This window comes from Oreochromis aureus, linkage group 4, assembly GCF_013358895.1.
Source record: "Oreochromis aureus strain Israel breed Guangdong linkage group 4, ZZ_aureus, whole genome shotgun sequence".
Classification (NCBI taxonomy): Eukaryota; Metazoa; Chordata; class Actinopteri; order Cichliformes; family Cichlidae; genus Oreochromis; species Oreochromis aureus.
The window spans coordinates 18,567,192-18,592,800 of NC_052945.1; the positions used below are offsets into that span (position 1 = coordinate 18,567,192).

The window sequence follows — 25,609 nt, forward strand, 5'->3', positions numbered from 1 at the left end:
ATATTAACATTATATTATACAACACAACCACTCTCAGAACACAGGAAGGATGATTTGGAAAGCCACATTCATACGAGGTCACCAACACATTTCTAAGTTCCCCTGAAACTTGTTTTCACAGTTCTGTATTCAGTCTAGAATTTTCACCCCACTCTTCTGTACAGCATTGCTTCAGTTTAAGTGATGTTTGCGATCATTCGTCCATCCGCAGCTCATGTTGAAAAGCTGACTGGGTCATTCTAACTGACATTCCTGCTGTAGATTTCCTGCCATCCCCGAGATCATTGATCTGTTACATGGACCGAGCTTTAGCCAACAAACAGACGGCTTCACATTCGTCTCTAGAGCACTTTGGCATACAGGGGAGTTCATGGTGGACTTGGTGACCACAAGGAGCCCAGGTCCTGTACACTAACAGCAGGGATGAGGTATTTTTGCTGATTTGCTTTGTTTAAGTTTTTGCCAAATGTGGCACTGTGCATTTTGACATCTTAACCTACTCGAGGCCTTAAGGTTACCCGTGCAGCCTGCCCTGAGCCTCATACACCAACTCTTGTTCAGTCCTGCAGTTCAGCTTTAGATCCAATTAAACATGTTAATCTCCTGCATGATTATCAACTGAAAACAGAACGAGCCACAAACCTTAATTAGAAGTCATTTGCATTTATTTTCATATTAAACAGTGTAATTATAAACATTTCAATCACACTAAGCATGATCAATATGAAGTAAAAATATTTTTTTAATTCTACAAGTTTAAAGGACAGAATGACTTCACGTCTGCTTGTTTGTCTTAATTTAACTGCTTGTAGCTGATGACTGTGATATGTTCCTCTGATTCAACTCAGTTTAAGTTACAAAATGAAACCTCATACCTAGAACTCAATTACATAATTTCCCATCATTTACAGACAAAAAAGAAAAATTAACATTTATATACACATCAGTACAGTTTAACATTAAGTTACATTTCTCAAATGTGCAAGATTAAGCAAATGTATACTGTAGTGAAATAAAACAAGATTTCCTTAAATAGATGTTCAAGTTTAACTGAAGCACAGGCTGCTGGTTTTTAAACAGAGGATAACATTGTCTGGGATACAGTGTCGTTTGTATGGGGCAGGTGAGACGGACATGTAGCTATTACGGGTGAAGTACAGCTTCTCATCTCGTCATCAGCGACAAAATATTCAAGGTCAATTGAAAGGAAAGCCTTAACTGTATAACCTACAGTTTCAAATAAGAGATTTTAAAGCTGTACATAAAAATGTCAGGAGGAAGGTCTGTCTTCATCTATAACCATTTGCACTGCGCTTCTATACAGAAAGTGATCGCGACGAATGCACATCCCTGTACGTACGGCCCCGCAAATGATAAGACTCAGAGACAGCAGCTGAACAGAAAGGGTCATTTAAGATGGAAATGCAATCTGAAATAGTGAAGTTTGACACAAAGCTGAAAAAAGAAAAAGGCAAACAACTCCGTCCACAACGCTCGGGTTTATAAAAGCAGCAGCGTTGAGTTTCTTGTTGTTGTCGTTGTTCTAGTAGTGAGTTGCTGTGAAAGCTTAAAGTCCCTGCACACGCTCGTCAGCTTGTCCTACAAACTCTGATTCAAACCAATTTATGAAATTCATTGCACATTTGATTACAAACAGCTCATAACATTTTCTTCATCCTTACATTTAAAAATAAACTTCTCCAGCTTTTTTTTTTTTTTTTTTTAACATCATCCCACTAAACTTTTTTTTTTAGTGATCATCAATCGAGGGGTGCAGCTGTCTTTCAGCGTCATCAGGCACTGGAATGAGACCCAGCGACAAAGTAATCGAGACAACCATCAAAGCGACTTCCTGCACATTCGCAAGGATAAAATAAAGCTTTACAAAAGAAAAACAACAACAACTTGTTTTAAGTTATTCATCACAACTGTCTTACAGTTGGGTCGCCTCTTTAACGACTGATATGACAATCCCACAATTCTCACCGACATTTCTCCAAACTTCGACTCAGCTTACTATACATGTTCCTTTAAAACAAAGGACAATACAGTGTGTCGCCTCTGTAGTGTAGTGTTCCAGTCATCCTATGCATGGATTGCACTTACAGCAGTTACAACCCGTTTATTCAAATGCTGCTACAGAAAGACAACACACATGGCTTCCCCTCCATAAAGGAGACTGTGATTAAACTTAACAGGAAGTTTAAAAAAAAAATTCTTTCAAAATAAAAGGCAATCACGGAAATAATCGCATGACATGAAGGAGCAAAGTGAACAAATTAAGCTGTCAGTTTTAGGTGTGTGTAAAATCAAAGAGCTTATTCTTGTTTGGCTGTAGTGATACGTTTACCAGCCCAGTGGGTTGATTTTCTTTAATTAAATTAATTTTTTTTTCTTTTTTGGTGAAGCAAAAGTCCTAGAAAAGGAGTGCACTTACACACAACAAAAAGAAGCAGCCAAACGCCTGGAATGCAGATGATGAGGCATTAAAGCAAACATTTAGAAGCTACGTCAGTTAGTTTGTTTTCCCTCCCCAAAACATTTTAATTGCACTGAACTAAAAATCATACACACACACACACACACACACACACACACACACACACACACACAGACACACACACACACACACACACACACAGATGGAGCTGGAGAGGTGATGTGGCTCAGACTGGGACTGGGCCTCGTCCGTCTTATTTGCCTAATGTCCGTTTACAGCCTTTTGTTCTCATGGCCACGCCGCTGAGAATAGTTCTGCCTGAGAGAAGCATCTGCAGTTTGTCCCCACAAACTGCATCGTCTGTTGTCCTTATTCGGCTGTTCTCCCAAAAAAGTGCGAGAGTAGCTTCATTCCGCAGTAGTGTGAAGATAAACGGTCCCTTCATTTAGCACCCTAGTCTTTCTCTCCGTCCTCGCTGCTTCCTGGTGTGAACAAAGACAAGTTTAGTCACGCGGTAAAATCCTTGAAAACACAACCATTTTATTGTTCATGTAAACTCTGATGACAGTGGTGAACATCAAATTAAACATAATCTTAATATATTCAAAAAAAAAAAAAAAATTCAGACACTTGCATAATAAAATTAGGAACGCAATGGAATCAGATTGGTTAGCTTAACTTAGAACCAAGACTGCAATTCAAGACTAGCTGGGCTCAGTAAGAATGTGCAGCTCTAAAGTTTGTGAATTTGATGCACACACGTGACACACTGTAGCTGTACAGTGTAGTGGTTTACAAATTGGTCTAATTTGTGAAAGACCAGGAGAAGACTCAGGTTTGAGTGAGGAAGGTTTCATTAAAGTTTTGTATTTACTGCACAGACATGGACATTTTCTTCCTAAAATACTGAGCTATCCATTCAAGACTGTGCAAAATTATACCAGTTTGTTCTGCTCTACTTGCCTCCTTGTTCAATATCAGAGTCGGTAAGATGGGTAAGGGAAAAGCTGGCAATGCTGGCCGGTGAGATGGAAAAACGGGAGTAGCTTGAGGAGCCGGTCCAGCTGGTATCCAGCATGGACCCCACTGCAGGGGCCAGAGAGGAAAACGATGACACTGCAGATGAGGACCTTGCCTTGGATACAGTGTCTTTACCTGTCTTGGACAGGAAGGCGGGTGCAGGTGAGGAGAAGTCATCATCCCACTCAAAACCACCACCTGTAAAGATTTAATCAGTGAATCAAGACATATGCTTTGTGCAAATAGAGGCTTTTATTGCTGACTTGTGGCATTACCTTCTTCATCTGTTGAGCTCTCAGAGTTGGCAAAGCGGTTCAGGTAGCTGGCAGCGGGCATGGAGCTGCTAAACTGTGGTACCCGACTGTTTGAATCCAAGGAGTGGTCACCGAGTTCCTTGGTGGGCGTCTCCTAATTAAGATTTAATTCAGTTAACACATATTACCAGCTGGCCCCGCAAACTAAGAAAATGAAGATCACAGACTAAAATTTTACCTGGTCAAACAGGTAGACAGTGACATCATCAAAGAAAGACACGGCTCTTTTGGAGTTATCCGCACCGAACCTTGCAGGAAACGGGGAAGATGATGCTCCGATGTTCAGAGACGTGGGTTTTAACAAGCTCTTCAGGTTCTTCGCCCTACTGTCGTCCGAGATTACAACTGGCACCGGGTGCACGGTTTCATCCTCGCTTTCTGAGCTAGAGCTGTGCAGCTGGTACGCACGCATGTCGTCATCCGAGTCGTCGCTGTTCTCGTCCTCCTCGTCTGCATCTACACCATCTTCTTGCCCATCTAAACCCGACCCATCCCGCCTCCCCAGGTAACGCCCCTCCACATCCGGCTCCTTTATTTTATGACCATCACTGGTGTCGGTTCTGGTGAGTTTAGCGTGAACTACACTCTCTGTTGCTGGCTTAGCTGGGGCAATAGAAGGAAGTATTGAGGTTTCTAGACCTTCAGAGGGGTCCAGGTGATCAGTAAATGCGGTGTCCTTGAAAACCTCTGGTTTAATTCCATCTTCATTGGAGCTGCTGGTAGACTCGACCACCTGGTTTTCACCATTTTCTGTGATATCTGAATCTGCTACTGAACCCATCTCCTTAACATCCTTGGCTTGTGATTCAGCAGGTAGAGAAAATAAAGAGTCAATATCTTTTTCCTTGTAAGCCTCCAGTGGAGGAGCTCCAGAAGCCTCGGGAACCACGTCAGTAGAGTTCCTCAGCCACGTGTCTTCAACAGAACCACCTGCAGTTATTTCTTCAGACTTCTTTTCAGGCTCTGATTCATTGTCAGAAAAGTATGCAGAGTCTCTGTAATTACTTCCCATAATTGGTTCCTCAGGAGGACCTTCATTATCTGGCTGATCTCCCTCACTGGGATCTTCACTGTGAGTATCTGGCACACCCTCTACTTCGGAGATTATGATTTTCGGTGGAACCAGACTTGCCGCAGTTGTGAGCTCTTCTGTCTCCTCTTCTTCTTTGGTAACACTCAAGCCATTTTTTACAGGAGAGGAATCTTGGACATTTGGCTGAGAGTTCCACTCAGGAGACTCCAGGTTCTCAGTCTCATAACCACTGTCTGATATCCTGTATGGAGGTTGGAGTTTGTGTTGAGCAATTTGAGCATTCAGTTCATCTCCTTGCTCTCCAAGCCTGTGTATGTCAAGTGAGTCTAATGAGTCTGGTGTTTCAGCAAAGTTCTCTACAGTTGGAACAGTGGTGGACATACTGTCTTCCAATAAACTGTCCTGGCTGATCTGGTCCAAAGATGGACCCGACACCAGGAGAGAAGCTCTGTCATGAGAATGCCCATTGGTATCCATAAATGATTCTTCATGATCAGACAGAGTGGTTTCCATTTCTATATCTGCATCCTCAATTAGGTCACTCAACAAATCATTACTTGTTATGTCTTCACTGTGTCCATTATCTGAAGGTAATACTTGAGCTGGCAGGGGTTCAGGCATTTTATTTTCTATGGGCTGAGCGTCGTCCTTTGAGGTTCCAAGGTCATCTTCAAGGCTGGGAATTTTGGCATCTGTGCACAAAGAATCTGTATTGGCACTGTCAGATATTGCAGTGGTGTGGTCATCAGTGTGACTGATGAGAACCTCAAACCTCTCTGAGGTAGAATCAAAACCAGAGTCTACACCTCTGTTTGAGGATTGCAACAGACCAAGGTCTTCTGTGGAAGAACTATTTCTAGCTGGCAGCTGGTTGCTTGTGTCATCTTCTGTGACCACTGTAATGGAAGGCACCAGTGTCTCATTTTCTAGAGACTGACAAAACTCCCCCAAACTGTTACTTGGAGAGTCTAGAAGTTCATGTCTTGAGGATGTGCTACTTGCTGCCGATTTAAAATAAGTGTCTGCTGTGTTTAAGCTGCCTAACGAGTCAAGCTTATCCCAAGAATTCATTTTGAATGCTTCCTCTGGTTCGTGGGCTAAACCAGGTAAAAGAAAATTTGGTTGTGGGCTTGAGAAACTAGAACCCTCCTTCATTAGGGTTTGATCTTTAAGAAACATAAAATTATCTGCTAGTTTTTCAGTACTCAAAAGACTTTTTCCATTTATGTTTTCATCCTTTGCTTCCACAGAATTCACCACCTGAGTGGGTTCCCCTAAAAAAGCATCCCCATAGCTTCCATCTCTATTCACTGCTTCACCCTCTAAAGTTCCCCCTTCAAGGAAAGGGTTTCCGCTGCGCTCTGGAAGCTCCATAAAATTCTGCCTCCAGGAAGGCGAGTCTTCTTGTTTTGACCCGTCTTCTGTGAAAATGTTGGTGTGGTATGGACTGTCATTTTCAAGAGACGACCAGATGTGGCTGTCTGGTAAATATGAATCCTTTGAGTCAATACTTTGGTGGAAAAAGTCAGCATCTGTGCTTGACTCATCTAGCCGCACATCTTGGAGCACAACAAAATCTTGCCCGCTTGAACCAAAGCCCATATCTGGTTCTCTATTCCCGTCCTCCCCAACAGTGCTCTCCCCTTGCTCTTCTAGTTGGATATAATATTCATTCCCATTAGATGGCTTTTGAGCATCAAACACTGGTAAGATCCCAGGAAATCCTGGAGTGTTCCCACTTTCTCCTCCTGCTGCGCTGGTTGAAGGATCAGGGAAATGAGCCTGAATATCTTCACTGGAAACAGGAAAGAACATGCTGTGGTAGTTTAGTGTTGTGTCTACGCCTGAACGTCCATGGTTACCATCATAGTGGTCATGCTTAGCCGCTTCCCAAACATACTCAAAGCTGAGACCTTTGCTTGTTTCAGTCACAGTCAGAATTTCATCTATTTCTTGTCTCAGGGCATCATCAGCAAACTGTTCCAAGATTGGGAAGGAGGAATGGCTAACAGTGGTCTGCCGCATAGTGGGGTTAGGCTTCAGTGCATCCCAGCGTTGCTCGAAATCTTCTTCTATGTCCTTCTGGCCTTGCATACGCAGATAGATGAGCAGACGGTGTACTTCCTCTGCTGTGGCCCGCTTGTCTGGAGACAGCCAACAGAACTGCAAAACTTCATACCTACAGTTACAGGAAAAAAATAAAAAATTAGACACTTTATATTGCTAACAGCTTAATTATTTTAGCAATGCAATTAGTTTTAAATTGAAAAATTTTAATGCAAGCTGCTTAAATATCCATCTTCCAGGGACTCACCATCTATCAGAGTAGGGAAGTTCCAGTTGTGGCTTGAACAACTTGACTTGTTGCTCCTTGATCACATGGTTGAGAACTTCTCGGTCAGACAGATGTGGGTACGGCTGAGCAGCATTCTCAAAGAGCTCCCATAATGTGACCCCCAATGCCCTACAGACAATTGAGGATTAAAAAAAAAAAAAGTTGTACTAGAAGGATAAGTAATACATATGTGCCACAGGTATCTGCTTTAGATTTCTGAAACTAGATGAATTTTCTATAAGGTACCAGACAATGTAACTTCAGTAACTTTACACAGTCAACTATTGTCTATAGGTAGTTATTTACCAGTTTCACACAAAATTGGTAAAACCCCTCGATTTTCGTAGCGCCGTGTTGAGTTGCTAAAGTAGCTAAAGACAACTTAATCTCACAGTGAAAGCTTATCATGTTTGGACTGTGCTTCACAAATCCCTACACAAAACGTGCACTGCTTATGTGTCCAGGGTAAAAGATACGCTCTGCTACACACTATCCATATATTCACCAGACACTTGCTAGTACCTGGTTTGACCCCCTTTTGCCCTCAGAAGTACAATCAATCAACTACATCAGTTCAACAAGGTGTTGGAAACATTCCTCATAAAGTTTGGTCATATTGACATGACAGCATCACACAGTTGCTGCAGACTTGTCGGCTGCACATCCATGATGCAAATCTCCTGATCCTCCACATCCCAAAGGTGCACTATTAGGATCTGGTGACCATGGAGGCCAATTGAGTACAGTGAACTCACTGTCAAGTTCGAGAAATCAGTTTAAGATGATTCAAGCTTTGTGACACATGTTATCCTGCTGGAAGCAGCCATCATAATATTGGTACACTGTGGTCATAAACGGATGGAGATGGTCAACAACAATACTGAGGTAGACTACAGCCTTTAAACAATACTTGGTTGGCACACAAAGTGTTCCAAAAATATCCCTGACACCATTACACCACCTTGATCTTTGATACAAGCCAGGATGGATGCAGAGACATTTCCACCAGATTCATGCAGTGTGGTTTTGTGCTGCTGTAGTCCTGCTTCAAAGTTCAATGTGGTGTGTATTCAGAAAGGCTCACCTGAATACCTCGGTTGTCATGAGTGGTTATTTAAATTATTGTTGCCTTCCAATATTTTCTCTCTCTTTTTTTTTTTTAGAACATTCTTTGTAAACACTAGAGAAGACTGTGTGGGAAAATCAGCAGTTTCCAAAATACTCAGACCAGATCATCTGGCACCAACAAACATACCATGTTCAAGGTCACTTTCTTCCCGATTCTGATGCTCGGTTGGAACTTGATGAAACAACAAGTTGTCTTGACCATGTCTACATGACTAAATGCATTGTGCTGTTGCCATGTGATTGGCTGATTAGATAATTGCCTTAAACAATACCTAATAAAGTGGTTGGAAATTGTATATGCTGTAGATTCAGTGTAGCTGTGGGATTACATAATAAATATTAACTTTCTCTTTACCCAAGGAAACATTTAGAATGTCAACATAGTTGTATTCAGTGGCAAATTAGGTACTTGGGTAATAGACTTGTTTTTTTATCTCAAGTTATATTTTCTTTGTTGAATAAAGGTTGCATTAAAAACTAAGTCATTTGTAAGATTGTCCTGACTAAGACAGGCAGTAGTAACTGTGCAGTCATGGAGGGGCTCAAAAGAATATTGTGAGGAGAGATGTAAAGTTGGTGAACTGTCAGGATTGTTGTTTTGCTGAACATTAGCAAAACTGTAAGTAATCATTTACTATGATACTTTACTTTGTTGTATTTCAAAAATAAATCATGTATATTTGAGCTATAGTGTATTTGGCTCTACTTAGAATACCTGTTATAACACATTAATACAGTTATTTGGGAGACTAAATCGGGAGTTTTAAAAGGCTGCTTTTTAAAAAACAGATCCAGGTTAACTCCTCTAATGACAGCAAGTCAGCCTGGATGTGTGAGTCAGTTTTTGAAATGCCCTCTAGTGTCAGTGCAGGGCTGAAATCTGGTACATACCACACATTGCTTGGCTTGGTCTGTTCCATAGTAATTACGCCACCATGGCGCTCGCCTACCAGCTCAGGGGCCAACCAACGAAGGGGTGCATACACATCATCCTCTGTGATGATGTAATCCTCCTATGGTAGCACAGTTTAAAAACAATCTGTTACACAATTATTTCCAAGAAATACTGCAGAAATATGACCTAAACAAAATGTTTATTAGCTCTCATTGAGGTGGTTCACTCTTGCACTGCCTCCCCCTTTCTTTACAGAAATAGATCGAGTGGGTGACCTTATATCATGAGTATTAAATTCAGACAGCCAAACTGACAGACCAGCAGTATTAAAGGAATGCAGCAGACAGAGCTTCCTGGCATATGCAGCATGTCATGTTACATGAGAGGACAGTATTAATTCTTCAGTGAAATATATCGTTGATCAAAGGAAACACGTACAGCCTCTGATAAAGTCTGTTTATTTTCAGTCTGTTCATTTGCAGCTGGTTGCACAAGCACTGACTTCAGCCAAAAAACATGGCCAGACTTAAACATAAATAAAACTGACTTGCATTTAAACAGTGCTTGCCTACTTACTGACCACGCAAATCACTTCATGCGTATTCATCCATTCATATAATGCTTTATTCTTTGCACTTTTAACACTTTTATGCATCGCACTTAAGGTTTCTTCTTACTTTATATCTGCAGGGTCCAATGCCATAGTCTCCCACTTTGACTGTGAGGTCTGCAGTCAGGTAGCAGTTCCTCAGTGCTAGATCACTACAGGAGCATAAACACAGACATCGGCATTACATTCTGAGTGGTGAAGACATTCAAGACAAATTCACAATTGCTACAGCATTCACAGATTTGGAAGAAAGCCCGAGGCCATCACTAATGAAATTATTTAGCTTATTCGGTTTTGTTTAGCCTATGCCAGCATTACCATTTAGAAGTATAAAAAAGGAGTGTGCAAAACGATCAACAAGAATCAAGTGAGGAAAGTCTGGCAAAGATCACAAAACACTTAAACATCTACAGTAAATTAGAACAGGGGCCTTCTTATTTTATCTGTCTTTCACACTGCAACAAGCTGTGGGGACTATTCCTGACTGTGCATCCAGCAGCAGGATATGATTTCTGGAGGGAAACACAGGCTGTGCAGACTTTTTGTTAGTCTGCCAGGGGAGGGCGTCACAAGCTCTTGAGACTCTGTCTGCTCATTAAACAGCCATATGGTAGTTCATTCACACTGACTGAAGAGACAGACATTGGTTTCCCTCTAGCCCTGCAGCATTCCCTGTCCACAAGCTCCAAGTCCTTTTTACCCACCCAATGACAAACCCTGCTGACACAAGTATTCTTGCATGCACATGGCCCAGCTACTGTCAGACCCACTGAAACCCCTGTAAGATAAATGGAGCTGTATTTTAAACTCTCCTGTCCCCTGTCCTCTGCTGCTGGCTGACAGCCCAACATACAGTAACACAGCAGTGAGGAAGCAAGTCCAATATCTTAACCCTACAAGGTTAATGCATGCCACAGCAGTGATCGCTTCCATACCATACCATCCATACAGACACTTGCGCAATTTGGTATCACGGTTGCCAGCAGACAAAGCAACATAACTAATATGTCTTTGTATTGAACTGTCATTGTTAATACAGAAAGAAAAATATAATCTAGTAACCTAATCCAGTCAATAAATGCAGAGTCCAACAACAGCTGACAAAGATCTTTTATAGAAAATGCATTAAAATAACTTTGCTCCCCACTCTCCAAAAAACAAAATATCAGATGCAATGTAAATGCAACAGCAAATAAAACCTGCAGTCAAAGATAGCACTGGAACTGTTAAGGCAAAGGGTATTTGATCCTTTAGGACACTTCAACTAACACAGGAGGAAAACATAGCATAATACGCCCCAGATTACAGGAAAATAAACAGTGTAAGCTGTGAGATAGAAACCTTACCTACCTTACTATACAATATAAAGTATTTTAAGATGATCACTGCTGTGATTTGGCACTGGATTAAATTACATTTTTCCTCTTTTATATTATAAAAAGGACACATTAGCAAAAAAAAACCCTTTTGTAAGTAGAATAATACAATCAAAATCCTGGTAAACCCTAATGAAAAACCACAAAAATGTCTTATAATGGCTTAAACACCCCTGTCCATGTGTTCCTATTGGGAATCTATTCATGGCACACAGTACAGTATGCAATTTATTCTGTAACGGGTCCAATTTCACCCTTGCATTACGAAGCTGAGGTTTCAGCTTTGGATACGGCGTGTACAGCACATGGTACTGCTCCATAACCATCCTCTCTGTCATTTCTGCCAGCATGTGTCTGTGTGCAGTGTTGTTCAGTTGGTGGTACTTTTTTTTTTTTTTTTTTTTAAATATTCTGCGGTTAAAAGTGCCACAGAAACATTTTTACGATTGAATAAATTAGTTCACATGAGAACAGGCTTGTAGAACTCTAGTTGAGTAGTAACAAGGATTAAAACACAACGCCCAATATGAGGCTATCCACTTACACGCAAAAAGCAGAATCATCATATCCCTTTGGCAGCGGACAGCTGACACTGTGGCAATGCATGGGAGCTGTGTAATTGGAACCCCCTGAGCTTATTCTGAGCAAATAGAGCTGATGAGCTGAGCATCGTATGTTCCCCAAGTTCCCAACACCCCTTGTACCCCTTCTGGCTGGCAGCCAGACGTCCAGTACAGACTGGGGTGAAAATGAAATGCAGCCTTCTCTGCTGTGCACACCATTTGTGGAAACCACTGGTACTCCTTAGAGTGGCTGGGCAGTCAGCACAAAAGTAAAACTATTAGTTGACCTTTGTCTTTATAATAATATTATGGAATGCTAATGACTAAGTACTCGCCAAGAGATACTTGGTGGTACGTACCTAGTAAAATGTATCTATAAAATAAACATTAAAAAGAATAAGAGCACATACTTTGTATGATTTTAGTATATTGGGATTTCAGAATAAACATTTTAGTCAAGTACATTCATTAAATAAAAATCACCAACATCTTTTTTAACATTAAAATACAACTGGAGCACACAATTTGATTATACAGTCAATACAATGCTTTTCTGTCTAGCTGTCAGTGACCACTAGACAGAAAAGCATTTCCCGAAACACCAGCTGTATTGAGTGGAAGGAAAAGCACAACGTTTAGCTTAGTGGATCAAAACTGAGAGTTAGCTAAAAGTGTTGCAGCTCTGAAGTGCTACCTGTGCAGGAAGTTGTGTTTGTGAAGGTGAGTGACACCAGCAGCAATTTCACAGGCCATCCTCTGCAGCTGCAGCAACTCAGCATTTCTGAACATCCAATCCTGCTGAGAAAGATAGCCACGCAAATCCCCCTGCAGAGGCACACACAGATAAACACATTAGCTCATTAGTATCAGGAATAAACATTCAACAAATGCAGCAGAACCTCGTATGTATTCTAGCAATGGGAAGAATTTATCAAGTGGCAATAATTAAATGCAATGTGGAGACATTGCCACACAGGGGAGGCAGAGTCCCCTTCTTCCTGACTTCTCAGCACTTCTCACTGCTGACATGTGAGAAAAACAAATAAGGGTAAGGCAGTTTAATGAGTAGTGCTGTGTCACAGGTATATGCGTATAAAAGAATCCAGCTCAGACCAGGGAAATAAATTTGCCTGATGGGGTTCAGACTGAAGTCCCCTCTAAACAATAAACACAGACATGAACCTGATAGAGGACACAAAATGCTGTAAGTTATCAGAGTGACAGTCCTGCAGGGGTCTTTGTGATGGAGCTGGATCTCAGATGAGTGCAGTTTCAAAACACAGTCAACGGGGAGTTGCTGTGAACACTTTAACCAAAACTTTTCAGTCTGTTTAAAACTAGAGTTAGTAGTGTATTTTATTACTACCTGTAATTTATTGCCGTTTACTTGTATTTGCTTAATTGTTTACTACATGTTTGAGGTGTGAAATAAACCGCAATGGAGTTTGTAAACAAAATATGGGTGTGTGTGTTTGGAGGATGTGTTTGTGCCGGGGGGGGGCGCGAACATTTTTCTTGTAAAACAAAGGGGGGGCCTGGCAAAAAAAGCTTGGGAACCACTGCACTAGATGATGAACTATGTGAGCAAAGGTTTTTCTGAATGAACCCTGTTACAAACATCCTTTAGCAGAGGTGGCCATCAAAGAGTAACAGCAGAGTAGAGCCTGACTAATTTATTGGTAGGACAATCTTAGTGGCTAATTTTAGCCACTCCCCAATCTATTTGTATTTATAACTGCAGATAACTGAAAGTTTTAAAAGCGAAGACAAGTCAGGCAAAAAAAAAAAAACTTTCAACCATTCACAAGAGGCAATCTGCAACTTTCTTATTTTTGAACTGTATTGTTATAGAATTTTAGTAAAGACCAAAGATTGTTAGTTTACTCAGTTCTCATTACGTTTCACTGCAAAAAGTCATGAACTAGTGATTCTGACAAATCAAACTGTCAGGAGAATTGATGTAGATTAAACAAATGTTTCTTTTAAAAATAATGCCAGTGTATTTATAATCCACTGATAATGCTAATAATGCTTTAATAAAAATGTCAAATCCCATGCATTTACTGAGCATGCAAGTCTGTGTGTGTGTTTACAAAGGGTTTACTTTTCCTTGAGCCATTTCAGTGCAAGCAGCTTAGATCAGTCATCTTATGTAAGCACTATTTGTTTGCTTATTCCACACAAACACATACACACAGACAGACAGAGACCGACACATAGCTCTGAGAAGGGGTGTTCACTGAAGAGCTATATTCAATATATGGTAAGTGATACTGCGTGCCTATCTTTATGTGAAGCAGGTGATTAAGTTGGGTTCATGGGGATCCAGCGCTGTTAATGAAATGACATTCACTGTGAAAGGCCAAAACAATTAAGTCTGGTGTCTAGCCTGTTTTTAACAAGGATATGTAAAGGTTCCAACACAGATTCGTGCCTAACTCAGTAATCACATGATCAAATTAACAGTGGTGGGGAAAAGAAAAGAAAAAAAAGCTATTTTGAGTGCTTTCTACTGCTGAATTCTGCGACTGGATATTAGAATCAGAGCAGGCCAAGGATAGGCACCTTTGTTAAATCAGTTTAAGTTTAAAAAATAAGTGATTTTCAATAAAAGCAGTCGTGAGAAAGGGCAACAACAAGATAACCTTGCTCACGGGGTGATGGTGTAACTTCTTTACAGTATTACAAAGAGAAAAAGCAATCACAGCGATTGCTGTTGTAACAGTTAAAAAGGACAAAGGTGAATTTTGAAATCCAAAAAGAAGAACTGCCACTTGTCTGAGACCTTGAACTAGAAAAGGGCCCAACAAACATCTTGGCCAATCACTAGGCAGAAAATCCACGCATATGAAGCTTTCACTAACACTTCAGTATGTGACATTCAGCGGCCCATGTACCAGTTGCTGGATGTATTTTGATGTCTAAAATGCTTTCAGTCAGGATTACTGGCATGGGTGATACAAAACATAAAAACCGCCATCAATCAAAAGCCTGCCAGAGGGAACGTCACAGTACATTGGCTTTTTGGGATTCACCTTGTCCGCTGGGCAGCTGCAGTGTCACATTTCATGTTTCGACATCTAGCAGATGATTGACACGGCCTCAAGTAGGAAGACGCCATCGGCAAGACATCTCTTACTTTACATGCAACACAAGCACTTCGACACTTGTTTCTTTATGAAGCAAGTGTCAGCGGCTAATTTTGCTTATCTTGCTTACATAGCTTATCACACTGATAAAACGGAAACGTATCCTGTATAAAGACGAGACCCGAACCGTACTTGGATAAAGGCCTCAAAACTTTTATCCAGCAAGGGATAGTGAGCATACACATCACTCAGTCGTGCTACCCTCACACATTATCGCCTTCAACAAAGAGGACCTGCTCTTCATCATGCCATCCTCCCTAATAGCTTGCACGCATTCATAATAAGTCATTCACCTTGACTCACTTCCATGTCCTGTCAGAGCCATTACGAGAGTTGGCTGGGAAAGACCACAATGCCAGGTCATCTGCCAGGTCTGGGCAGCTGACAATACCCCAGTCTAGTGAGGTTACGCAATCCCTGGCAAGATAAGTTGAACTGGACACTGAGGGACATGTCAGAGAACGGGGAAAAAAGGAGAAAGTTGCTCCAAGCAGTGTCACCTTACCCCTTACCTGGGTACAAACTCTACATTTACAGACAGGCCTAACATTATCAACATTAAAATTAAAAATATATATATATAAAAATATATCTGTTTTTCTCCAACACAACTTCAAAGTCAAAGTCAAGGTTTGTCCTGCTACATAAATCAAACAGAAATGACAGGGTGGTTTATATTTTTAGACAGCACTCTTGGCTTTTTGCATTCATCAGCGTACACCCATAGGTTTCTTTAAGAAGAGCTTAGTTTACTGCACTCAACAGCCGCTAACACACACACACACACACAAGGTGCCAGCAATAAAAATGCACAAACACAGCAACTGGTGGATCTGACACCAGAGGAGCGTAAATGGAGCCTGTTGCTTTGCTGGGCGAGGTGGGAATGTGAGAGGTCCCTAGCTTAGAGTAACTATGTAACTCAGGCCAGAGAAGGAGGAGGCAGGAGAAGAGAGCTTTCCCTCAGTCAGAACTCAACCCATCCAGAATAAATAAAGGAGAAGAGTGAATAAATCAGCTGCCATAATGTAGTCTGAGTGACTTCATTATGATTAGATCATTCATTTCCTTGGCTTTGAGTGGACGGTTTGGGCTTTTTAAGTAATTGTTTTTATTTTTGGGGTTTAAACCATTATATTTACCATTTATAAATGAAAGCTGGCAACAACTTAACTTATTCAACAACATATACGTATTATCTTAAGTTTAAAACATAGCAAAAAAATTATCTTCAATAATCATTTGGTAAAGTAATGAGCGCATGAACTCTCCAGCTTGGTATAGTGCTGATGCTGAGCAGGTAGACCAGGGGTCTGCAACCTTTTACACCCAAAGAGCCACTTGGACCCGGTTTCCACGCAAAAGAAAACACTGGGAGCCGCAAATACTTTTTGACATCTAAAATGAAGATAACACTGTATATATTGTTTTTTACCTTTGTGCGAACAACTAAGGTGTATTGCTTATGAAATCCATGAAGTGCTACAGAGAAAATTGCATTTTATTTACGTAATTAACACATTTTGAACTCTTAAAGAAATATAACAAAAGGAAAGACACCCAGCTGAACTAAAATGATCCATGTAGCAAACAAAAACTGTTGTCAGCCGCCACCCTTATATCGCCTTTGGGCTGTTGGAGCCTTGACCTGACTCTTAAAAAATAATTGGAAAAAAGCACTATGCTGCTGAAAAATGAAAAATAGATATTTGCAAAATTCTGCCTAAATATGTATTTTACCTGGTTAATGCGTGCGGCAGGGCGTGGTTTGCAGCGCCGCTGCAGGGGAGTCGGACGCACCTGAGCGACACCCGCAATCACGCCTCGCCGCCTTTACGTCTGCGCTATCTGTGCTGTTGTGTTGTTGGTGATGTATGTCGGGCTGTGAGCTGAAAAGCTACAGCCGGCTGTATGCGTACAGCAACCGTGTGTGAAAAGTGCTCAATAAAGAGATGCTCAAAAGCGTGTTCATGGAAACATCGTCGGGTCTGCCGTGATTTGTTTACAATGGGACTTCTGCTCCTGAACCTCTGCGCACAGAATCCGCAAATCGGGGATATAGGAAGTCAGTTTACTCACGGTGTTTGTCTTTAACATAGTTCACGGTGGAGAACAGCTGCTGACATAATGTGGATCCGAAGATCCGTAATTGGCCTACCTGGGGTTGAAAGTCTCGATAAATGCACGGCGTTTCGGTGGTATACAAGCTTCATGAGTGTGACTCTTATTTTGAGCGATGAAAAAATAATAATAGAATATAATTTTATTTTTATATTTCAAAATCACAACAATCTTCCAATTTAGAACTACGAGTTAAAAAGAACTAACATAAATAAAATACACTTCAGCTAAATACTTCTAATTTATTTTCCCAAACCACGCGGAGCCGCAGTATAAGGACTAAAGAGCCGCATGCGGCTCCGGAGCCGCGGGTTGCCGACCCCTGAGGTAGACAAATGTCTGCCTGATGTCTGCTGCCACTTTAGGGGGAAGCATGAAAAAAAAATAGTGCACCACAATCAAAACTACCGGCTGCAGAAGAAACCGAGATCAAAGTGTACAACGAATGTCTTTATATTGCAGTAACATAAATTAATTACAACCATCCACAGCAGCCACTGTCTGTGCTTCTTTGCTGTTTAACATGTTTCCAACCAGTCAGCATTCAATCAGCCAGAGGTAATGCTCCACTGGCTTGCTGGAGGAGTGCACAAAATAGTGTCTCCATACTCTCTGTGTCAGGTGAATTTGACATAGGCACATTTGTATAGGCAGAGAGCTCTGCAAACAAACCCTTACAGAGCACCATACACTGGCCTTCAGCAGTTACCACCACCATAAAAAGTGCATGCTGACGAGGTAATTAAGGTATGATAATGAGCCATAAAATGTGTAGTTTAGGGATGTGCGCGACTAGTCACTTACACGTCTAATCGTCACCGTTGTCACTAGTTGGTACCAGATGTAATAGTCGTTTAAGCCATTTGTTCAAATTGTAATTGATCTCCAATGCCAATAAATTATTGTGTCCTAAATGTTATACAGTCATCTGCCATCGTTGTTGAGAAATACTATAAATATGTTAATCTTGGCCTGATCTTTATTTTAAAACTACTAGAATGAGATCGTAGATACAAGCGGCGGAACTCAGCTTTCTCCAAAACGTGGATGGGCTCTCCCTTAGCGATATTGTAAGGAGTTCAGTCATTCAGGAGGGGCTCAGAGTAGAGCCACTACTCCTACACATCGAAAGGAGCCAGTTTGAGCCGGTTAGTTTATTTTAAGTGTTTTTCGTCTTTCTTATCTGTTTGGAGTATAAAATGCATTTAAGCTAATGATTCATTATTGAAGAATATGGATTTTTTTGACAATGCCCATTAAATTAAATTTAGATTAATATCTGAGTTTCTTAGTGTTAGAACAATCTGTTAGGCGACTAAGAAATTAGTTGCCAGGAATATCCCTGATATAGTTATCCAAATCACAAGTGCAATGTCTCATATCGCAGAAAAAAAGCTCCGTTTGCCAAGTTTATAATAGTGTATCTATCTGGTCTTATCACTCCAGAGTAGGTCTGGTGACTAAAGACACACCTAGACCGGGTAGTCTCACTACTATATTTAGGGGCTGACGTTGCTAAGAACCAGTTTCTTGCCAAATTTGAGCATCTCTCACATAGCACAAGTTGATAGACAGTTTTTAAGGAGTACTATCTTTTAAATACCTGTGTATGAGCTAATTCTCAAACTCCTCAATTTCCTCAATGAATACAAATTTCTAGGTGAGTGGTAGCTAAAACAACAAGTAGCACAGCCACCTCACAATCACTGAAAACTCTTGGACAAGGACTGTAGATGGTAGATTGACAACAGACTAATTTAATTCCCATGTACATGTGGTATTATTGACATAATACTTGTACTGGTGTAGTTTGAAAAGCATGTAGTTACTTACCATTTCACAGTACTCAAAAACCAGCAGGAAGGGAATCGCCTCAACACACTGTCCGAGGCAGTGGAGTATGTTTGGATGCTGCAGAACTCTGAAAACCAAATTGACATAACAGGTCATTGATTTGATGACCATCAGGTTACCAAAAAAGTTGAAAATAAGCAAACTATACATTGCAATTACTGATGCATTATGTAAGAGGAAAGATGCTCCGGGTGCAGTAAAATAAACAGTCTTTGATAAGTTGACGACCCTAACCTTAACCTTCTGAAAAACAATAACAGCCCTCTGCAAATGGGGTGCTCTCAAAGAGAGAAACATCAGCTTTTACCTGTATGGATCCCCTTGCTGCAGGAAGTCATTCTGCTCCTTGGCACTTGCATTAGCTTTCAACTCCTTGACCACCACTCTTGTCCCTGGGTCTGTGTAGATATCACTCAACAGGACCTATTAATATAACAAAAAGAACACCTCATGCTAAACAAAAAGAAAACAAAGATTCATCACCACCACCCAAGTCTAGATGTTTTTTTCTAAGATTTCAAGGAGTACCACTAACTGCAGAGAAAAAGAAAAGGATTTGATTAACAGAGGAAAAGTGTCAATTTTTCCTTGACAGGTAAGGATTACTTGACGCAATATACTATACATTATTTTACCTTAAAAATGATTAAATCACAAGTGACAGCTTTCCCTCTTGTTAAATTAATTTTTCAGATGAGTATTTAGCTCTTTGTCTTTTGTGTGGATGCAATTTTGTGAAGAAGGTAATTAAAGAAAAACTATCTTACCTGGCCAAACCAGCCGTTGCCGATCTCTTGGATGTAGCTCAGACTGTGGCGCGCGATCTGGAAGCCTGTTGATCCCTCTGTGACACCAAATACCCCTCACTGTTATTAAGACTGCCTCAACCGACGCGTCACAAGTTACATCTGAACCACTTAATAAAACAACAACTTCAAAATAGAAAACACTACAGTGAAATTAAACTGAGAAATTGTGTTGTCACATAGTTGAATCAGAGATGCTCATCTTAACAAACTATCTGAAATATTAATTTTTTTAACTTAACCTTTATTTATAGTCCCATTTATAGTCCCATTAAGGCTCAATGTCTCATTTACAAGAGAAACCTGTTTCAGTCAAACACATTAAATACATTAAGTTACTAACTAGTTGAACATACCGTGTGTGGATATGAACAAGTATTTCATAGTCACTGTTTATGGGTACTAGGTATGATGTTTTCATTAAAAAAAAAAATGTGACAACTTTTTTAAGATACACCCTTCTATCCCTGTACTGTTCTCAAATTTATGTGAACTGTTGTGACACAGTGATCACATTTGCCAAAGAAATCCCATTTTTGTTGAGTTTTTTCCACAGAGAGTTCCACAGAGAACGTTTTGGGGTAGTAATATTTCTACCCTCAATATTTATTTAATGGTGGGGACCAAACAGTTTACAGGTGGATTTCCACCACCTCTGGTGTTAATAGAACATTTTTTACTACAAAGTGCAAACAAACATATTTTAATGGACAACCGTATTTTATGACATAAGATAAGCACACAAAAGTAAGGAAGTTTGTGTTTGGTCATTTCTTTGTTCTAACTACCGTTGGAAGGCCTGTTTATTTCTGCTTAAATGGTGTCAAATTTGTAAGGAAAATGCATTTGTGGGTTGAGCAGCAGAGTTGAGTACTGCTGTTGTGGCTGTGTATCATTCGTCCACAAGCTACTGAGGCCCCTGTTTGTTAGACAAATAAATTGTTAAATTATAAACTGTCTTGTTTCTTCAGACTTCAATCATCCAGTCCAGTAAACTAAACCAAACAACAATCAATATCAGAACAGACAGTCTGGCAAACAAACTCAACTCTGCTGCTCAACCCACAAATGCATTTTCCTTGTGGCACTATTTAAGGGAAATGACCAGGCTTTCCAACACTATAAGACTTATTGCCTAGAAGGATTGTTACAACAAAGAAAAAATGGAAGATACACACATTTCCTTAGTGTTTGTGCCAAGTTTATTTATACAGCATGATTCTGTGAATGTGTATGTATCAGACCTGTGATGCGGGCAGGAGGTTGTAGGTGTGGCGGGCCAGGCAGGGGCACAGGAGACACGGCAAGGGTATAGACCTCAGCTGGGGACTGCATAGAAGGGGTGTCCTCTGCTGGCGGAGTGAAGTCGATCTCGTCATCAAAGTGATCTTCAAACTCCTAGGTCCACACAAACATGTGCCATGTATAAATTTGTTGACGGCATGACAACCCCCCCCCCCAAAAAAAACAAACAAAAAATGCTGACTCTCTTTTAGACTAAATTTACACACAGCCCATTACATTACATATTCACCCACTGTGTTTTCATCAAGTCAAGTCTGCATGAAGGAAATGAAACTCACTTGTGTCTGGCTACCTGCCTGCCAAAACTCTCACCTTGAAGTTGATCTCCCTTTCCTTGCAGCAGGTCACACAGTTCACTAGCACCACCACCAAGGACACAATCACCATCAAAGACACCACCAGGGACAGGTAGATAGAGACAGACAAAGTGTCCCCTGTGCCTTCACCTGAAATGACAAAAACAGAAAGAAAATGTGCTGAATCATTCACATCTATCTCTGGGATTCAAAAATAAATTAGAAGGGAATAAAGAAGAAACATGACAGCTGTGTTAAGTTAGCATAAGTGTGTTTGACAGCAGTACAACACATGAGAAGTGTACCAGTACTTCTAAATCCACCCACAACAAAGGTACATTAGAGCTTGACAACAAAAATAAACTGCACGGTGCACTACACTGCAACCTCTTCATATCATTACTGTCTTTCTCTTGCAACTCCACTGCAGTGAGAAGAAAAACCAATCTGTACCATTGTGCATGGCATACATTAATAAGTGATTCACCACTTCTCCCAACATGTTGTGGCAATAAGTGTGACTTCTCAGATGACCTCTATCCCTTATCAGGTATTCAGAGAAGTAGTTGTGGGGGTGTCTGCTGGCCAATTACCAGCTGATAGTGCAGCAGTCGTGACAGCGGGTGTAGATCTGCTCAAGTGAGGATGCTGCTGGCCCAGCAGTTCAAGTGTCAGGGCTGACAGCAGCCTCACAACCCACCCACTGTGCTGCTCAGCTGCAGCTCACTCACTATACTAATGCCAAACCACATGAGCCTCGGATTTAGTTAACTTAGTGCAACATCTATGCACAAAACGGTATAAGCTGATACTACAGGAGACAAAAGGATGACGGAGGGCACTATATACAGCATGTATGTGCAGGGCTGTGCATTATCAAATTTTAACTGCAATTACAATTTTAGCTTCCACGGATTAATAAAAAGAAACATCAAGATAAACAGATTATTGAGACTGATTCTGTTTTGCTGTAATGGGATTATTTCACCTTTCAGCAAGTCTAAATTTGTTTAAGTATATTCAAGTGAATTATGAATAAATTATATATGGAAAACTACTTAAATGAAAAGCTATGTTCCTTTAATTTAAAATCTAATAAGCTGTAGTTAACCCGGGCCCTGACTGATCTGGAAATCTGATGACCTGCATGTCTGATTTCGCAAAGTTGAAGTCCTTTTCATGCCAGATGCCCTTCCTTATACAAATCCAGGGTTGGGCCTGGCAATAACAGTACACTGGTTTCACCGGTCTGTAAGCTGGATTTCCAATGTCTGTGCATATATATGTTTAAAAAAAAAAAAGAAAGACAAAGCTGACCAAAATAACTTTGATATTTGCCCCGGTTTAGCCTTAACAACAGGCTAGAAAAACTGATGGGAACTCAATCGGTGCCTCAGCACTACAAGTAGGAGACACCATGTGTTGCTATTTACCATTCATAATTATGTATTAGGTGTTTCTCGCCAACCACCTATCACCTATATTTGTCCAACCAACCAATTCTCATTGCTGTTTGTAAGGTTGGACAAGCTGCTAGACAACATAACGCCACCTACAAAAATGGCACTACTCTTTGTATTTCAAGAACACCTGTATGTTCACTGCATTTCTGCCAAAAGCTCATTCTTTTGTTATGGTGTGCATGACTCATACCTGCCTTATTTCCGACATGTCACTGCTCATTTCTAACTGTTCCTTTGAATGGTATGACTACTGGTCACTGCATTTCTTGTCTTACTGCCAATGCCAGTGAACAGTCAGAAGAAGTTAAATTCAATCTCTCTCACTTGCAGCTTGAATCATCTTTTATGGATGACAACTGACAATTTGTTTCATTATGAGGTAACAAATTCACTAAATTCTAATGCATTTATTTTTATAACTTTAACGTAATCACAGCCATCTACATTATACCTCAATGTGGCCTGTGAGAGTTGAGAGCAGTGGGAATTTGTGCGAGACACTTCTTCCTAGCCTCCCGTCAATGTTTATTCAGTGTCCCACTGGTTGCGGCTTGTCAGGTACATTCTGTCTGCTAGAAGGACAGTATACACCTACTGAGTCTCCTTCTGGCTACAAAATTTCTGACAGATGAAATTGGGTGACTAATACATCCAGATGACAAACTCACATCTAGGTGTCTCAGGCTTTCACACCAACATGTGAGTATGATTGCAACACACACCTGAACCGATTTGGAATAAATGAAAAATCAGACTTTAGCTAGCTCATCTACATAGTAAAAAATAATTAGTAGGTACACTGATTTCAGAACTCTCTCAATTTTCTATGGCAGAGATTCAGCAAGTTGCTGGAAACATGCATAATGGATATTTGCAGATTCTGCATATATGGAATGTTGTGACATTAACAATCTGTACCCTAAGTATACGCTACATCATAGGTTACAAAAGGTTCATCTGGCTATATCACCCACCCCTACAGACATTTAAACAACATAGCACCATAGTGAACGACTTCAGGTGCTATCTGACTTGACTGCAGGTCAGTTACCACAGTAAAAACAAATGTAAGTCAAAGGCGAAATCCAACATCCAATCCAGCACATTTTCAGGTTAAACATTTCACACTGCATTCTGTTTTAAAATTTGAACTGTAAACATGGGCCCAATTTTGGGAGGAAATTAGGTTGAACAGGTGTCACAGTTCATGTGCATGTTTAGAATGTCAGAGGATTTCACAAACATGAAACTGTGATCTACCCTTGCTCCGTCAGCATGGAAACTGTTGTAATTATTAGCTGTTTTTGACACATCAATTTTATGCTCAGGCAGTATGACACAAGAAACTGAAAATAAATATAACTGTGAATGAAATTTTGGAATTCTGGTGTTCTTCCTCAATGAAACACCAAGGGTAATCAACAGAATGATGATTTAAACCACTAACACCTATCACACTCATCATTTGAGATTATATTTATTTACCAAGAGAAACGTTTGTTCCTGTTTCTCTGACTGTGTGAGTATTTAGTTTGCACATAACTCTCTTGAAAAAAAAAATAATCAGAAAACAAATGTGGGTGCCATATCATTTCTTAGTTGACGGGTCTGCAACTTCAGGTAAAACAGTGGTAAGTAACAAATTATTTCGTTGAAATAAAGGCAAGAGCTTGGTACACGAGGCTGTACAGCGGTCTAAGTATTTAGTAAATTCTAATCCGAGATGAGGGAGGGGGGTATATCCACGCAGCATAGGTCGTCAGAGAGTAGAGAAGATGGAGCAGCAATCCCTCCAACTCCCTGAGGAATATTAGATACGATCCAGAGTGTCAGCCATGATTGAGATTCATTTCATGTCTGCCACAGAACACCAAGCAGTCACTGACAGAAATAGAAAAGATGGCTTAATATGTTCTCTTTACTTATGATCATAATGAAAGTCCTTCATGCACTCTGCTTCCTTTCACTAATGTCTGAATGCCTAATGTTTTCCCTGCTGGGCAGAAAATATTGAACTAAAACCCCAAAACTGGTGCAGGTAAACTGAATTCTGTGGCCTCTTTCACTGAGAGCTGTGCACAGTTACAATTTGAATCCCCAGTGACAGATATCATGAAGATCTTTGTAAGTCAGTGATAGTTGATGATATATTATGATGCAAATAAATTAGCAACAACAGCAAGGCCACCATTATGAAGTGCTGTTTCTAAAGGATTACTTCCACAAACCTCTTCTCTGTGCTTAAGACTGCAACAGAGAAACTGTATCCAGTAAAATATTGATGAGAGGAGAAATTAAAGATTAAATAGCTCTGTAGCGTATTGGACCAGTGAATGTAGCTATAAATGGCATGTGTACTTACAGCTGTTAAATGTAAGGGTTCTTTACCTTGCAATTATCATCACCATTAACAGAACAATGAAGAGGGATTGTTAAGTCTTGAATGCCCAACCAGACTGAAGCTTTTTAACAATCAAAAATGTTAAGTGAATAAAACAAGAATTAAATATAATGTTTTCTTATAAACACATGCAACTCATACCTATAAGCAAACTCTATATGTAATGCCCGAGATAAATGATTCATATTATATAAAACTAAAGGCTTTTAAGTCCGTTTATGCAATAGCAATGTCAAGATTGATATTCTTATGTGAAAAGCAAATGACCCATTAACAAGGCAAGTAAAGGCAAAAACCTGACCCAGACAATTCTGGCTGAGGATTCCCTGCCAAAAAGGCATGATTTTAAAAAGGTGAACAGATGCACATCACTGCATGGTTTAGGCCAACATCCCTAAAAATTATATGAATCCACTGAATGCATTTTTGTGCTGTTACTGTGTCAGCCTTCAAACCAGTCATCCGTACTGCCCCCCAGATGAGAATCTTGTACTGAGAGT

General features: G+C 40.4%; 1 protein-coding gene across 1 annotated transcript in view; it reads right to left on the minus strand.

Moving 5' to 3' along the window:
• Positions 1 to 647: 647 nt before the first annotated feature.
• lmtk2 (lemur tyrosine kinase 2) overlaps positions 648 to 25,609 on the minus strand; it is a 29,463-nt gene continuing 4,501 nt past the window's right edge. The window contains exons 2-14 of the mRNA XM_031730098.2: positions 21,262 to 21,395; positions 20,889 to 21,042; positions 19,606 to 19,682; positions 19,146 to 19,261; positions 18,818 to 18,905; positions 12,409 to 12,539; positions 9,843 to 9,927; positions 9,162 to 9,283; positions 7,122 to 7,271; positions 3,953 to 6,986; positions 3,736 to 3,868; positions 3,404 to 3,658; positions 648 to 2,922 (exon numbers count right to left, since the gene is read on the minus strand). Of these exons, the coding sequence (XP_031585958.1) occupies positions 2,894 to 2,922; positions 3,404 to 3,658; positions 3,736 to 3,868; positions 3,953 to 6,986; positions 7,122 to 7,271; positions 9,162 to 9,283; positions 9,843 to 9,927; positions 12,409 to 12,539; positions 18,818 to 18,905; positions 19,146 to 19,261; positions 19,606 to 19,682; positions 20,889 to 21,042; positions 21,262 to 21,395 (4,508 nt within the window). The 3' untranslated portion in view covers positions 648 to 2,893. The remainder of the gene's footprint in view (positions 2,923 to 3,403; positions 3,659 to 3,735; positions 3,869 to 3,952; positions 6,987 to 7,121; positions 7,272 to 9,161; positions 9,284 to 9,842; positions 9,928 to 12,408; positions 12,540 to 18,817; positions 18,906 to 19,145; positions 19,262 to 19,605; positions 19,683 to 20,888; positions 21,043 to 21,261; positions 21,396 to 25,609) is intronic.